The sequence below is a fragment of the Rhinopithecus bieti genome, unplaced genomic scaffold (genome assembly GCF_001698545.2).
Source record: "Rhinopithecus bieti isolate Rb0 unplaced genomic scaffold, ASM169854v2 scaffold_7398, whole genome shotgun sequence".
Classification (NCBI taxonomy): domain Eukaryota; kingdom Metazoa; phylum Chordata; class Mammalia; order Primates; family Cercopithecidae; genus Rhinopithecus; species Rhinopithecus bieti.
The window spans coordinates 3,705,148-3,719,449 of NW_016805783.1; the positions used below are offsets into that span (position 1 = coordinate 3,705,148).

Here is a 14,302-nt window from a genome sequence, read left to right on the forward strand (position 1 = left end):
CCTCCTACCAGAGTCATGGCTCAATATGACCCGTGAGAGTTGAGTAAACAAAACCAACACATACCACAGAAGTTTGGCACCCTAGAAACTTAACATAAGAAATGACTGACTAGAGTACTGAGATGCATGTTTAGAATGCAAGTGTAATGAACAAAGCTTCAATCTACTTTAACCCATTGCCTGAGAATCGACTGCATTAACAAAAAAAGGGTTAGCCAACAGCAGATGCAGGGAATGGTCAGAAAACAAAAGGTGACAAGGCTTTCTTGCACTGTCTAGAGGAGAAGGTACCCCGACCTATGAACACAAATAATCCAATCTCTTGAACACAAATATCCCTACGCTGCGGAGATGCAAAGCCTCATGATGGTGTCATTCATTTTTAATCTATCCTCGTTTGTTCTGATCCAAGTTTAACAAGCAACATCCTGTGATAATATGGCTTCTCGTATAGTTTTGTCTATGGGTAAAAGATATGTTTAGCACTATTACTTTTCATCGTGAGTAAATCAGCATTCTATATTACACAGCCGTTGCTATAAGTGAATTTATTTATTTATTTATTTATTTATTTATTTATTTATCTTTGAGATGGAGTCTCGCTCTGTCGCCCAGGCTGGAGTGCAGTGGCCGGATCTCAGCGCACTCCAAACTCCGCCTCCCGGGTTCATGCCATTCTCCTGCCTCAGCCTCCCGAGTAGCTGGGACTACAGGCGCCCCCCACCTCGCCCGGCTAGTTTTTTGTATTTTTTTAGTGGAGACGGGGTTTCACCGTGTTCGCCAGGATGGTCTTGATCTCCTGACCTCGTGATCCGCCCGTCTCGGCCTCCCAAAGTGCTGGGATTACAGGCTTGAGCCACCGCGCCCGGCCGTAACTTTGTTTTTTTCTGGTAGAGAGTGATCCCTACTACATTGTTATCCCTCGGAAAAGTAGGCTAAGACGTATTTTTGCCTTTGACAACCAGTTCTGGTTTGGAATGTGTGCTACATCAATGACTTATACTACGTTAATTAACTACTACTTATGTACTGTATTGATTCATTCAGTTCAATAATTATCCTAAGTAATAAGCAAAACATTTTGTTGGAAGATGTATGGCTATAAAGATGGATTATAGAAATGTGGAAGCAACCTAACTGTCCATCACCAGATGAACGGATAAACAAAAGGTGCCATATGCATACTGATTTGTTTTTCTAAGACCAGCCCAGCGGGCACAAAAGAACCAGCGGGTAGGCAGGGCTCGGAGCAAAACTGCAAATTTATTTTGGTCACCTAGCTTCAGGGAAGTAGGTGGGTAGGGAGAGGTCTGTTGGCCTCAGGCAAAGGAGGCCGACAGAGTCCCCCCGTGGGGCTCTCCGATGGAGTTCCTAATACAGTCCCGACCGGAGTGAGGGACTGAGGAAGGCCGCGCACGGTGTCCGTCCGGAGCGGCTTTTCTAGGAGTGGGAGGGCAATAGGCGGGGCACCGGCGTGTAGGGGGGCGTTCTGCAGGTGCGACCAGGTAAATCTTGGTCTCTTTGGATTGACGTCACCTGGCACATGCCCGGTTGGTCTGCACCCTCCCTGGGTGCCTGGCTGCATTTTCGCGTGCACGGGAAAAGTTGGTGATGAAGAACCCGGCAGTGCACCATCTTGCCTCCGTTTGTCCAAACACATACAATGGAATATTACTGTCTTAAAAAGGAAATTCCAGCACATGCTACATCATGGATGAACCTGGACATTATGCTAAGTGACACAACCCAGACACAAAAAGACAAATACTGTATGATTCTGCTTATATGAGGTACCTAGAGTAGCCAAACTTACAGAGATGGAAAGTAGAATGGTGGTTGCCAGGGCCTGGAGAAAGGAGGGATAGGGAGTTAGCATTTAGTGAGTACAGAGCTTGTTTTACAAGATAAAAGGTTTTGGAGATGGATGGTTGCTCAACAGTGTGAATGTATTTAATGCCACTGAACTATCCACTGAAAATGGTTAAGGTGGGCCGGGCGTGGTGGCTCACGCCTGTAATCCCAGCACTTTGGGAGGCCAAGGCGGGCGGATCACGAGGTCAGGAGATCCAGACCATCCTGGCTAATACGGTGAAACCCCGTCTCTCCTAAAACCACAAAAAAAAAAATTAGCTGGGCATGGTGGTGGGCGCCTGTAGTCCCAGCAGCTCCAGAGGTTGAGGTAGGTGAATGGCGTGAACCCAGGAGGCGGAGCTTGCAGTGAGCTGAGATCGCACCATTGCACTCCAACCTGGGCAACAGTGCGATTTTTTAAATGGGGGAAACCTGGGTTTTGGTTCCTGTCCCAGGGTGCTTACTTCAGCCTACAGGAGAGGCAAACAGGAGGTCTGGAATAAAGTATGGAAATTCAGGCAAAAGAAAGGTTAACACTGTAGTGAGGAGACCCCGGCCGATCTCATGAAGAAAGTAACACAAGACGTAGACTATTACGTGATTCCCTCAAAGTCTTAAAAACCACTTCATAGAAGCTTCTCATCGCTGCTTGAAAAACATCATGCCCAGGGCCGGGCACGGTGGCTCACGTCTATAATCTCAGCACTTTGGGAGGCCGAGGTGGGCAGATGTATTGAAGTCAGGAGTTCGAGACCAGCCTGGCCAACATGGCGAAACCCTGTCTGTACTAAAAATACAAAAATTAGCCGGGAGAGGTGGCACACGCCCGTAATCCTAGCTATTCAGGAGACTGAGGCAGGAGAATCTCTTGAACCGGAGAGGCGGAGGTTGTAGTGAGCCGAGATCACGACGATGCACTCCAGTCTGGACAACAGAGCGAGACTCGAGAAAGAAAGAGAGAAAGAGAGAGGGAAGGAAGGAAGGAGGGAGGGAGGGAGGGAAGGAAGAAAGGAAGAAAGAAAGGAAGAAAGAAAGAAAGGAAGAACGGAAGAAAGGAAGAAAGAAAAGAAAAAGGAAGAAAGGAAGAAAGAAAGAAAAGAAAAAGAAAGAAAGAAAAGAGAAAGAAAAAAAGAAAAGAAAGAAAAGAGAGAAAGAAGGAAGGCAGGAAGGAAGGGCAGGAAGGAAGGAAGGCAAGAGGAAGCAGGAATGGAAGGCAGGAAGGAAGGCGAAGGAAGAAGAAGAAAAGAAAAGAAAAGAAAAGAAAAGACAAAGAGAAGGAAGAAGAAGAGAAAGAGAAGCAGAAGAGAAGAAGAGAGAAGAGAAGAGAAGAGAAGAGAAAGAAGAGAAGAGAAGAAAGAAAACAAAAACATTAGGCCAGGAGATTCAAGACTGGCATTGCACCCCCCCCCCCCCCTGACCCCCGTTCTCAGTTCAGCCCTCGCTCCCAGGGTTTGCACCCGAAAGCCCTCGCTGGCCCAGCAGATGGCGCCGGTGCCCGCATTGCGCCCCTCCAGGCGCAAAGGGGGCACTCTCCCCGGGCCTCTTGTTCCTCTCCTGGGTGACTCTTCCGCCTTCCGAGCCCGCCTCTTCGCCACGCCCCTGCGTCAGCGCGCTCAGCGCGTTCGCCGGCGGCGCGGCTGTGAGGGAAATGGCTGCGTCTTCGAGTGGTGAGAAGGAGAAAGAGAGGCTGGGAGGTGGCTTGGGAGTAGCAAGTGGTAACAGCACACGAGAGCGGCTGCTGTCTGCGCTTGAGGATTTGGAGGTCCTGTCTAGGTAATGCTGCGAGCCTGAGAGCCGGGCTGGAGCTAGGCCGGGGCACTGACCCCGGAGCCGGCCGGGCCAGCGTTTGTGCTCGTCCTTGGGGTTCGGCGGGGAGGGCCAGCTCGGGAGTTTCGGGTGCACGAGGGTCACGAACATGGGGTCCGCAGCCCTCCGGCACTCTGGACGGCTGTTTTTCCCGTTAGACGGAATTTTAGCAATGATAAGAACTCGCGCGGTCTGAGTCCCTTCGTCCACAGCCAGCCACTTAACATTCATGGAACGCCCCTTGGGTGCGAAGCACTAGGGAGACAGTAGTGCAGGGTAGGCTGAATGCCGGCTGTCGAGAGAGAGACAGATGTGTAAACTGCCTTGAAGCCTGTTTTTGTTAGAGCGCTGCGCTGCGGGGTACTGGAGCACAGGGGCTAGGCACCTTTCCTGGTTGTAGTCAGGGCAGGCCCTCTGAAGAAAGGGCTGTTTGGGAAGCATGAGCTTGCCAGACTCACTAGGCAGCACAGGTAGGTAGAACAGCAAGTGCAAAAAACCTGGCTTGGTGGAGTTGCAATTTGTGTATCAGAGATAGGAGATGAAATTAAATGTCATTCTTTATATTCTGTCGCTTTTCATGATAAGTCTTTCAAGTTGAAGCCTTCCTTGACTCCCTCACATAGACGTGGATGGTAAATTATCTTGGTTCTACCTCCTAAAATGTTGCTCACATTTGCCCTCTCATTCCTACCTCGCTGTTCATAACTACTCTTAAATGCAGCCTCCCAAACATTTTTAATTGCCTCATGCTTCTGCACTGTATCCTTTTATATTGGCCAAGATCAGTTTTAAAAGGCATGTTATATTACTTTTCTGCAGAAAAATGTTATAAAACCTACCTCATTGGTAGATTTGCGTTGTCCAGTGAGGTAAAGTTCAAATTCTTTAGTCGGACTTCCACATCTTCATTGCCATTCCCAGTCTTCCCCCGATTTGGTGAATGATTCATATATCCTTCAGATTCCAGCTCAAATGTCACTTTTTCTGTAGCCAGCATTCTTTGACAGCTTTAGAATAAATCTTATCTGTTGTATTTTAAAATATACCTGATATAATCAGCACTTTATCTTTGGTGTAAATTTAGTCCTTGCCATAGTAATTGCTACCAAGTTACCAGGTCAGCACAATATTTAATGATGGAAGAAAACCCTAAAACAAATAGACTCCAGAAATTAAATGGCTTATGTGTTTGATCCACTGTTTAAAATAAACTGTATTATGGCCGGGTGTGGTGGCTCACGCCTGTAATCCCAACACTTTGGGAGGCCAAGGCGAGCGGATCATTGGAATTTCTTCACAGAATGAAGCTGCTCTGGTGGTGTGACTGGCTTCCAGAAAAGTCTTATGTGCTCACTCAGACATAGTTATGTGTACTGATTCTGTGATCTGTGAAGTTTGTGAGTCTCTGAATGTAATTTGTGTCTGGCTTGCATTTATGGAAATGAAAAGAAAATTCACGAATGTACCTTACATATTTTTAGGTTGAGCCTCTTGGCTTTAAAAAATAGTGGATTTATAACTTAGGATCTTTTTTTTTTTTTCTATTAACCTGATTATGTAGCCTTTCAGGGTATTTATTACTTTGTAAAATGTAATGCAAGGAGACAGTCTTAAAAAATTGAAATACAGGTTGTAGTCTAAACATTTTTCTTAACCTGTTTGTAACTCAAAACTCATTGTTCCACAGAACCATGTTGATGGGAGTCTTGAGGTTTCCACACCAGCCTGTTAATTCTGTTTACCTGAAAAGTGTATTACCACTAATAATGTAGGCTGTAACACCTATGGAAATTTTATTTCTATGGGGAATTGTGGCTGGATTCTAATGCACTATGCCAGAAATGCACCTTCTTTGTAGCAGGACAGGGCTCTTACTTCCACATATTTAACCAGAGAGTGAGTATGGGCCTTCCTTTGGCCTCTTTTTCACAAATGGGGAGGACAGAGGTTTCTACTTTGTCCTGGACTGTTACAGAACATGACTAAGTCTTAGAGACTTCTACCTCCCCTCTACTCCTGTGCCAGAGACTTCTACCTCCTTTGTGCTCCTGTGCCTAAGGCAAGCCTTGTAAAGCCTTCTGTGGACTCACACTCCCAGATTTGCAAGAACAGAGGAAGGCTTATCCCACATCTCCTACCATAGCCCCACTCCAGTCAGCACCACCCTTGCCCCACCTGAAACCAGCTTTTACTTAGACTAGAGGTTCTCAACAGTTTGTGTCTCACTTGTGGTGTACACGAAAAAGTTTGCATAACATGCTGTTTTCATACACTGTTGATCCATCAGCAAGTCCTGATAGCTCTACCTCCAAAAGATATCTGAAATCTGTCCATGTTTCTCCCATCACCATTACTAAGTCCTGGAGGCTATGACCTAGTCAAAACCAATGTCATTTTTTGCCTGGAACATTACAAAAACCACCTGTTCTGGCCCTCTTACAGTCTATTTACCAAATCGCTCAGCAGTTTTTAAAAGTATAAATCAGGTCATGCCTTTTCCCTGTTTAAAATGATCCAGTGGCTTTTCATTGAATATGGAATGAAACACTAATCTTTACCGTAACTGTAAGGCCCTACGTAATCTTACCCCTAGCCTCCTGGCTGCTATATCCTCACTTTGCTTTCCTCTCCCCACTGTACCAAGCCCTGGCTACACCTCCTCAGATCCATCTTTGGGGCACTGAACTATCTGTATCTTCTGCTGCACTCTTTCCTCCCAGATCTCTTGGCTGACTTCTCTGATTTAATCTGTGTCTTATGTCAAAGCTGTGCCCTTAGGATCCTAGACCTTCTCTGACCACGTTGGTAAAGTAGCCAATCCACTCCCCCAATAGTCTCTAATAAAACATAGCTTTATTTCCTTGCCAACCCTTATCACTTTAGTTTTATTTCTTCTCTTAGTTCTTGTCCTTGTATTAGAATTTAAGTGCCGCTGTTCCCTTTGATACCTCGAGTATCTAGAAAGTGCCTGGCACATAATAGGCACTCAATAAGTATTTGATGAATTAGTGAATAAATGAAGACTTTGCATTCTTGTATCTATTTTTTTCATTCATTGATTACTTCATAAATAATGGTATGGGGAAGTAGTAGCGGGAAGGGTTGGGTCTAGTTGACATGATCCAGAAAAATAATATAAGGCTAGCTGGAAGGAGGGTGGAAATTTGAAGGTAAAAATAGCGTGGTAGCCAGTGAGAAAGTACAAACACTCGGTCTGATCAGAGCAGTGTCAGGTAGATAGTTGTGAAACTGCCCCTCCTGCATAATTTCTCAAAAGTCCCATCTATCAACAAGTTCGAAACTAATATGTAAACATTAGCTGCTACACATTTTTCCCAATCTTACTTTCCTCATCAGTTGCTAATTTTCATTTAGGGAAATTGTCATGTTTATTAAATGAGCATCCTAAAAGAATATCATTTTATTATGTGTAAGGATCCCTCTTAGATATTTATTTAATATACATAAATATATCTATCCCTATAAAAACATCTGTCCCTGATAGATGTTGATTTTAATTTTAAAAATTCAAATAAAGTGGAGGATCATTAAAAATGGTCCACGCATCCCTTGTTTTATTTTACCTTAAAATATATAAACATATGTTCATTCACTAATCATGTTATGTAAGACAGGAGTGAGAAAACTTTTTCTGCAAAGACCAGATAATAAATACTTTTGGGTTCGTGGGCCATATAGTCTCTGCTATAACAGCTCAACTCTGCCTCTGTGTTGGGAAAACTGCCATAGACTATTTGTGTATTAATGGGCAGACTGTCTTAGGAAAATGTTATTTACAAAGCTGCAGATGTCCTGGATTTGGCCTGTAGATCCCTCATGTACGAGTTTTTCTTGTATAAATCACTCATAATGCATTGTCTGCAATTTGTAGTTTGATTTCTAGATCAAATCAAAATGAGAACTTAGCCTCTCATCAAGCAGTCTTGGGGCAGACCCTTAGTTTTTATGACTTTTCCCTGGTCCATCCTTTATAGCTGTCCTTTGCAAGCCTCTATCGAGTCTTTCCAAGCATTAGGGTTTTTATAGAAAGAACTCTATTTACAATCATATTTCATTGGCATTTAGGTGATAGCTATTTATATAATGATAGTATTAAGTGGAAATTTTATAAATAAGTTTGGTAAGCCGCACAACCGAGTCTTGGTGAGCTGAAGTTCAGTCATAGCGGACTATAGGGAGTCGCCCTGGGTGTTCAGCATGCTGTGAAAGCGTTTTTGTTGTTGGTTTTTCTTTTAGGGAACTTATAGAAATGCTGGCAATTTCAAGAAACCAGAAGTTGTTACAGGTTGGAGAGGAAAACCAGGTAAGTGGCTTGTTTTTAAATTAATTAATTTCTCTTTGTTTTAAATAAAAGACAAAAAAACTTGATTTCTGCAAGTTTCCTATTTATATTTACTTTGAGAACAGGAATATTAGATCCTTTTAAGTTATTAATTGAAACTTTAAAATTGATATTTTCTTTGCATCATTTACTTAAGATAATAGTGAGAGGAATAGTTGCTTAAGGGCTTAGCAGTATTTTATTATTTTCTCTTACAATTCTAGTTACACTTAACGTATTTATTTATTTTTGTCCTTTGAATTAACCAAGAAAGGCTTGTTATATGGAGATTACAACAATATTTAGAATCAAAAGTTAATGCTCAAAAACTTACCCTGTATTGTAAGTATAGTTCCCTAATGCAACTTGAACATGAAGGGAAATAAAAGAGCATACAACTCTTACTAGACATTGCCTTATAGGTGTGAAAGTACGGGCACCTTTTCTGTGCTTTCTAATTTTCCATGGAGGGTGAACAGACTTGTTTTCCTGATTTCAGAAATTTTTTTTTTTTTTTTTGAGACGGAGTTTCGTTCTGTTGCCCAGGGTGGAGTGCAGTGGCGCAATCTCAGCTCACTGCAAGCTCCGCCTCCTGGGTTCACGCCATTCTCCTACCTCAGCTTCCCAAGTAGCTGAGACTACAGGTGCCCGCCACCAGGCCTGGCTTTTTTTTTTTTTTGTATTTTTAGTAGAGATGGGGTTTCACCGTGTTAGCCAGGATGGTCTCGATCTCCTGACCTCGTGATCCGCCCACCTCAGCCTCCCCAACTGCTGGGATTACAGGCATGAGCCACCGCACCTGGCCTCCTGATTCAGAAATTTGTTAGAGGTAAAAGGATAAATTTTATATTATGTTTTTGGCACAATTAATTTTTTCTTTTTTGAGACAAGTTCTTGCTCTGTAGCCCAGGCTAGAGTGCCGTGGCGTGATGACTGCTCACTGCAGCCTCAACCTGCTGGACTCAAGCAATCTCCCACTTATCCTCACCAGTACCTGGGACTACAGGCATGCACTATAATGCCATGCTAATTTAAAAGAAATTTTTTTTTTTTTTTTTGGTAGAGATACAGTCTCACTGTGTTGCCCAGGCAAGTCTTGAACTGTCTTGAACTCCTCCTGCCCTCAAGTGATCCTCCCCACCTTGGCCTACCAAAGTGCTGGGACTACAGGCATGAGCCACCATAGGTGGCCAAAAAAAAATGTTTTGAGAGAAAATGAATGGAGAGGATTAACCTTTCTAAAAATGATGTAAAGTAGAAGAGGAGACAGTAATAAATCTTTTGTCTGCATCATTATCTTAATTCTATCTTACGACATGTTTTGAGGGCAGGGAAATCTGACAGACTCAATAGAAAAGTGTCAGTGAGCCTCAAAAGGGGAAGAGGGGATCCAGATGAGGCCACAGGTGGGGAAAAACAGCTAACCTTAGGGGTAGTAAGGTTTTTGTTTTGTTTTTTCAAAAGAGAAAGAGGCTAGAGATAAATATGTTAATAGAAGACTGCTAGTCTCTCAGGTACTCTGTTAATACCTGTGGGTTTAAATAGGAATTTATACAAAATGTGCAAGAAGTAAAATGCAAGGCTTGACTTTATTTGATAGACACTTATTAAATGCTTGCTATGAACCAGGCACACAGATTATTCGGAAGACGATAATTAAGAACTGTAATCAGCGCTGACCTTTCTTGTACTTTCTAAAGAGTAGCAATTCTGTGAATTGTATCTTGTACTTAGTACTGTGGATTCCTGTGTAATTTTCATTGAAACTGTTAATATTAGAGAGGGATGTGCCCATTTGAAAATTTTCTAGCCACCATTTTATTTGGATGGTTATAATGTTATATAGAATTTTAGAATTAGAAAGGATCTTAACGATGTTCAGTTCAACTTCCTGTGAGACTGAGTTCCAGGGTGGACAGATGAGCTAGAGGTTAATGGTGAGTGGAACCAGAACCTAGGTCTTCTGACTTTAGTTGGATAATTTTTTTCTATTGAACAATAATATCTAAAGAGAATATTTTTTACTCATGGGTAGTATACAAATTAGTTCAAACTGTGAAAACTTCTTGAAAGTTGTCATGGAACTCATGTGTACTACTTGCCTTAATAATACAGCTTTTACAGAAATGGAAACCTAGCTTTCTGCTACGATGTAGGAGGAATGAGGATTAGAGGTCTGTTAAATAAATGGAATATACTTTACTTTTACAGAAAAGCTTTCTGTTGTTATTTAAAATACTCTTAATATTTGGCAGTTTGTAGCTCAGTCTTTTGTCTATTGTATTAGAAGAATTCCTGTAAAAATGAGAGGAACTTGATGTCAGAAGGAGCTTGAAGAGGCATACTTGTATTTTTTAGTCTTCAACAAATTTTTTAAAGTAGTTTTAAAATTGATTCTGAATTTTGATAGCTATTTTCTTTCTGAAATAGTATTCTCTGCTTAGCACAGTAAAGTAAGGGTATTTAGACTAAACTTGCATCTTAATTCTGTACTGGGGTGGTGATCGTAATAACTAGCCTTTGCTGAGCTCTTCCTGTATGTACTTAAAGGGCATTATATCATGAATCCTCACAAAACCTTTATGTAATGGCTACTATTAATATTATATTCCTTTTCCAATTAAGAACACAGGCTCAGAGAGGCGGGTAACTTTCCCTATGTCACACAGCTAGCAAATGGAGGACTAGAGATATGAACCACCAGACTTTCTATTTTATGTGTTTTACCCTTCAAGGGTTTTGCCATATTTGCATACCACTTGTTTATTTACTGTTTTATGAAATCACTGTTTTTTTTTTGTTTTGTTTTGTTTTGTTTTGTTTTTGTGAGACAGAGTCTCGCTCTGTCACCCAGGCTGGAGTGCAGTGGCATGATCTGGGTTCAAGGGATTCTTCTGCCTCAGCCTCCTGAGTAGTTGGGATTACAGGCGTGTGCCACCACTCCCGGCTAATTTTTGTATTTTTAGTAGAGACGAGGTTTCACCATGTTGGTCAGGCTGGTCTCAAACTCCTGACCTCGTGATCCACCTACCTCGGCCTCCCAAAGTGCTGGGATTACAGGCGTGAGCTACTACACCTGGCGAAATCACTGTATTTTTATGATCATCTTCATCATAAGTAATACTGTGCATAAAATCAGAGTTTCAGTGTCTCAGTTTTTTCTAATATATATTAGCACAAATGTGTAACTGTAAAAGCTTTTTTAAGTTCTTGGTGCCACCTAAAATCATCTCAAATACTAAGTTTTGGGAGAACCTTCATTATATATATATATATTTTGAGATGGAGTTTCGCTATTGTTGCCCAGGCTGGAGTGCAATGGCACGATCTCATCTCACTGCAGCCTCTGCCTCCGGGTTCAAGTGATTCTCCTGCTTCAGCCTCCCGAGTAGCTGGGATTACAGGCATGCACCACTATGCCCAGCTAATTTTGTATTTTCAGTAGAGATGGGGTTTCTCCATGTTGGTCAGAACTTTTGACCTCTGGTGATTCGCCTGCCTTCGCCTCCCTAAGTGCTAGAATTATAGGCTTGAGCCACCGTGCCTGGCCTATGTTGTATTTTTAAGGATAAACTCTTTTTTTTGAGACAGAGTCTCACTCTGTCACCCAGGCCGGAGTGCAGTGGCATGATCTTGGCTCACCACAACCTCCACCTCCCAGGTTCACACAATTCTCCTGCCTCAGCCTGCTGAGTAGCTGGGATTTTAGGCACCACCACACCCAACTAATTTTTGTATTTTTAGTAGAGATGGGTTTCACCATGTTGGCCAGACTAGTCTCGAACCCTGACCTCAAGTGATCTGCCAGCCTCAGCCTCCCAAAGTGCTGGGATTACAGGCATGAGTCACTGTGCTCAGCCATAAGAATAAACTTTAGAATTGTATCTTCCCTAGGAAATCACTAAACTTGCTCATGTTGCCATATTGTTAGTTCTGAAAGACTAGTTTTATTTTGTTTTGTATGAAAGAATAGCTGAAAAGTAGAAAAGTTTTATATTTATGTTTCCCAAAATAAGCATAGGTAGGCTATTTTTATTCTTAACAAGAATTAGGAATAATATTTTGAAGGTGTTGAAATTTATAGCCTAGCCAATTCAGTTATGGATTCTTTGTTTCATTGGAGTGCAGCCTTTCAGTAGTCTATTGTTTGATTTAATTGACTGTTATCTGACAGGTCCTGGAGTTGTTAATTCACCGAGATGGGGAATTTCAAGAACTAATGAAATTGGCACTTAATCAGGGAAAAATTCATCATGAAATGCAAGTTTTAGAAAAAGAAGTAGAGAAGAGAGACAGTGATATTCAGCAACTACAAAAACAGCTAAAGGAAGCAGAACAGATACTGGTAAGTTGACAGAGGTTGGTTCTTAAGGTTAAAAGGATATTGTTTAATCTGTTTCTGAAAATCTGTTGTCAGTATTTTGAAGAGCAGAAAACCAGACTTTTCCTTTTTTTTTTTTTATCTTGAGACAGAGTCTCGCTCTGTCCCCCAGGCTGGAGTGCAGTGGTGCAATCTCGGCTCACTGCAAGTTCCGCTTCCCGGGTTCACGCCATTCTCCTGCCTCAGCCTCCTGAGTAGCTGGAACTACAGGCGCCCACCACCGCGCCTGGCTAATTTTTTGTATTTTTAGTAGATACGGGGTTTCACCGTGGTCTCCATCTCCTGACCTTGTGATCCGCCCATCTCGGCCTCCCAAAGTGCTGGGATTACAGGCGTGAGCCACTGCGCCCGGCCAAAAAAACCAGACTTTCCAAGTCTAAAAGTGACATCTTGTCACTAACCATTGCCCATGTTTGAATGAAAGGCTACTGTCATTCTCTTTTTTACTTACGTTTTCAGATAGCCTGCATTACTTGTGAGCCACATTTTCATTACTTAAGGATTTTACAGTATTGAATTTTAGGAATGTAAAGTTTTACTTTTATCCTGGTCTGATATAAATTTTAATATCAGTAGTCTAAATCTTTTTTTTTTTTTTTTTGGTGTCTGATCCTTAAGATAAAAATCAGGAACATTTTTTACATATTTTGAAATCAGTAAAAATATATACACATTTTATAAATTGATTAAAATTTACATTAATTTAGTCATTCATCCTCATCTGGGTAGGCTTTGGACATATATCCAGGATGTGAGTTTTTCCTTTGCTGTTCTTGGCTACTATTTCAAAGAGGCAATTTATTTGCTACTATTTGCCCAGTTACCTCACTAAATACTAACTAATATAATATGATAGTATTGCAGAAATAGCTGAGCTTAATTCTCATGTCGACCAGACATTGCTGGCATCCTTAACCACTGATGAATCTCTTAACAGATGTGTCAAAATGAGCTCCAGTAACTAGAAGCCTGCGTAGTTCAGGGTAAATTAATCACCCTTACTGAGGAAACAACTCATTAGTAAATAGTCTTTTAAAATATATTAAAATCAGGCCAGGCATGGTGGCTCACACCTGTAATCCCAGCACTTTGGGAGGCCAAGGCAAGCGGATCACGAGGTCAGCAGTTCGAAACCAGTCTGGCCAACATAGTGAAACCCCGTCTCTATTACAAATACAAAAATTAGCCAGGTGTGGTGGTGTGTGCCTGTAACCCCAGCTACTCGGGAGACTGAGGCAGGAGAATCGTGTGAACCCGGGAGGCATAGGTTGCAGTGAGCCGAGATCGCGCCATTGCATTCCAGCCCAGGCGGCAGTACGAGACTGTGTCTGAAAAAAAAAAAAATTAAAATCAGCCGGGCATGGTAGCTTGTGCCTGTAATCCCAGCACTTTGGGAGGCCAAAGCGGGCAGATCACCTGAGGTCAGGCCAACATGGTGAAATCCATCTCTACTAAAAATACAAAAAATTTAGCTGGGCATGGTGGTTCACACCTGTAATCCCAGCTACTTGGGAGGCTGAGGTAGGAGAATCTCTTGAACCCGGGAGGTGGAGGTTGCGATGAACTGGGATCATGCCACTGCACTCCAGCCTGGGTGACGGAGGGAGACTCTTTAAGTCATGACCAACATGGAGAAACCCCGTCTCTACTAAAAATGCAAAATTAGCCAGGCATGGTGGCGCATGCCTGTAATCCCAGCTACTCGGGAGGCTGAGGCAGGAGAATCGCTTGAACCCAGGAGGCGGAGGTTGCGGTAAGCCGAGATCGCGCCATTGCACTCCAGCCTGGGCAAAAAGAGCGAAACTCCATCTCAAAAAAAAAATTTGTCGGCCGGGTGTGGTGGCTCAAGCCTGTAATCCCAGCACTTTGGGAGGCCGAGACGGGCGGATCACGAGGTCAGGAGATCGAGACCATCCTGGCTA

The 14,302-nt window shown here is 42.7% G+C and overlaps 1 protein-coding gene across 1 annotated transcript in view; it reads left to right on the forward strand.

Moving 5' to 3' along the window:
* Positions 1-3,420: 3,420 nt before the first annotated feature.
* Positions 3,421-14,302, forward strand: part of MED4 (mediator complex subunit 4) — a 19,531-nt gene continuing 8,649 nt past the window's right edge. Inside the window, exons 1-3 of the mRNA XM_017873724.1 lie at positions 3,421-3,624; positions 7,915-7,981; positions 12,174-12,344. Coding sequence (XP_017729213.1) covers positions 3,500-3,624; positions 7,915-7,981; positions 12,174-12,344 — 363 coding nt within the window. The 5' untranslated portion in view covers positions 3,421-3,499. The remainder of the gene's footprint in view (positions 3,625-7,914; positions 7,982-12,173; positions 12,345-14,302) is intronic.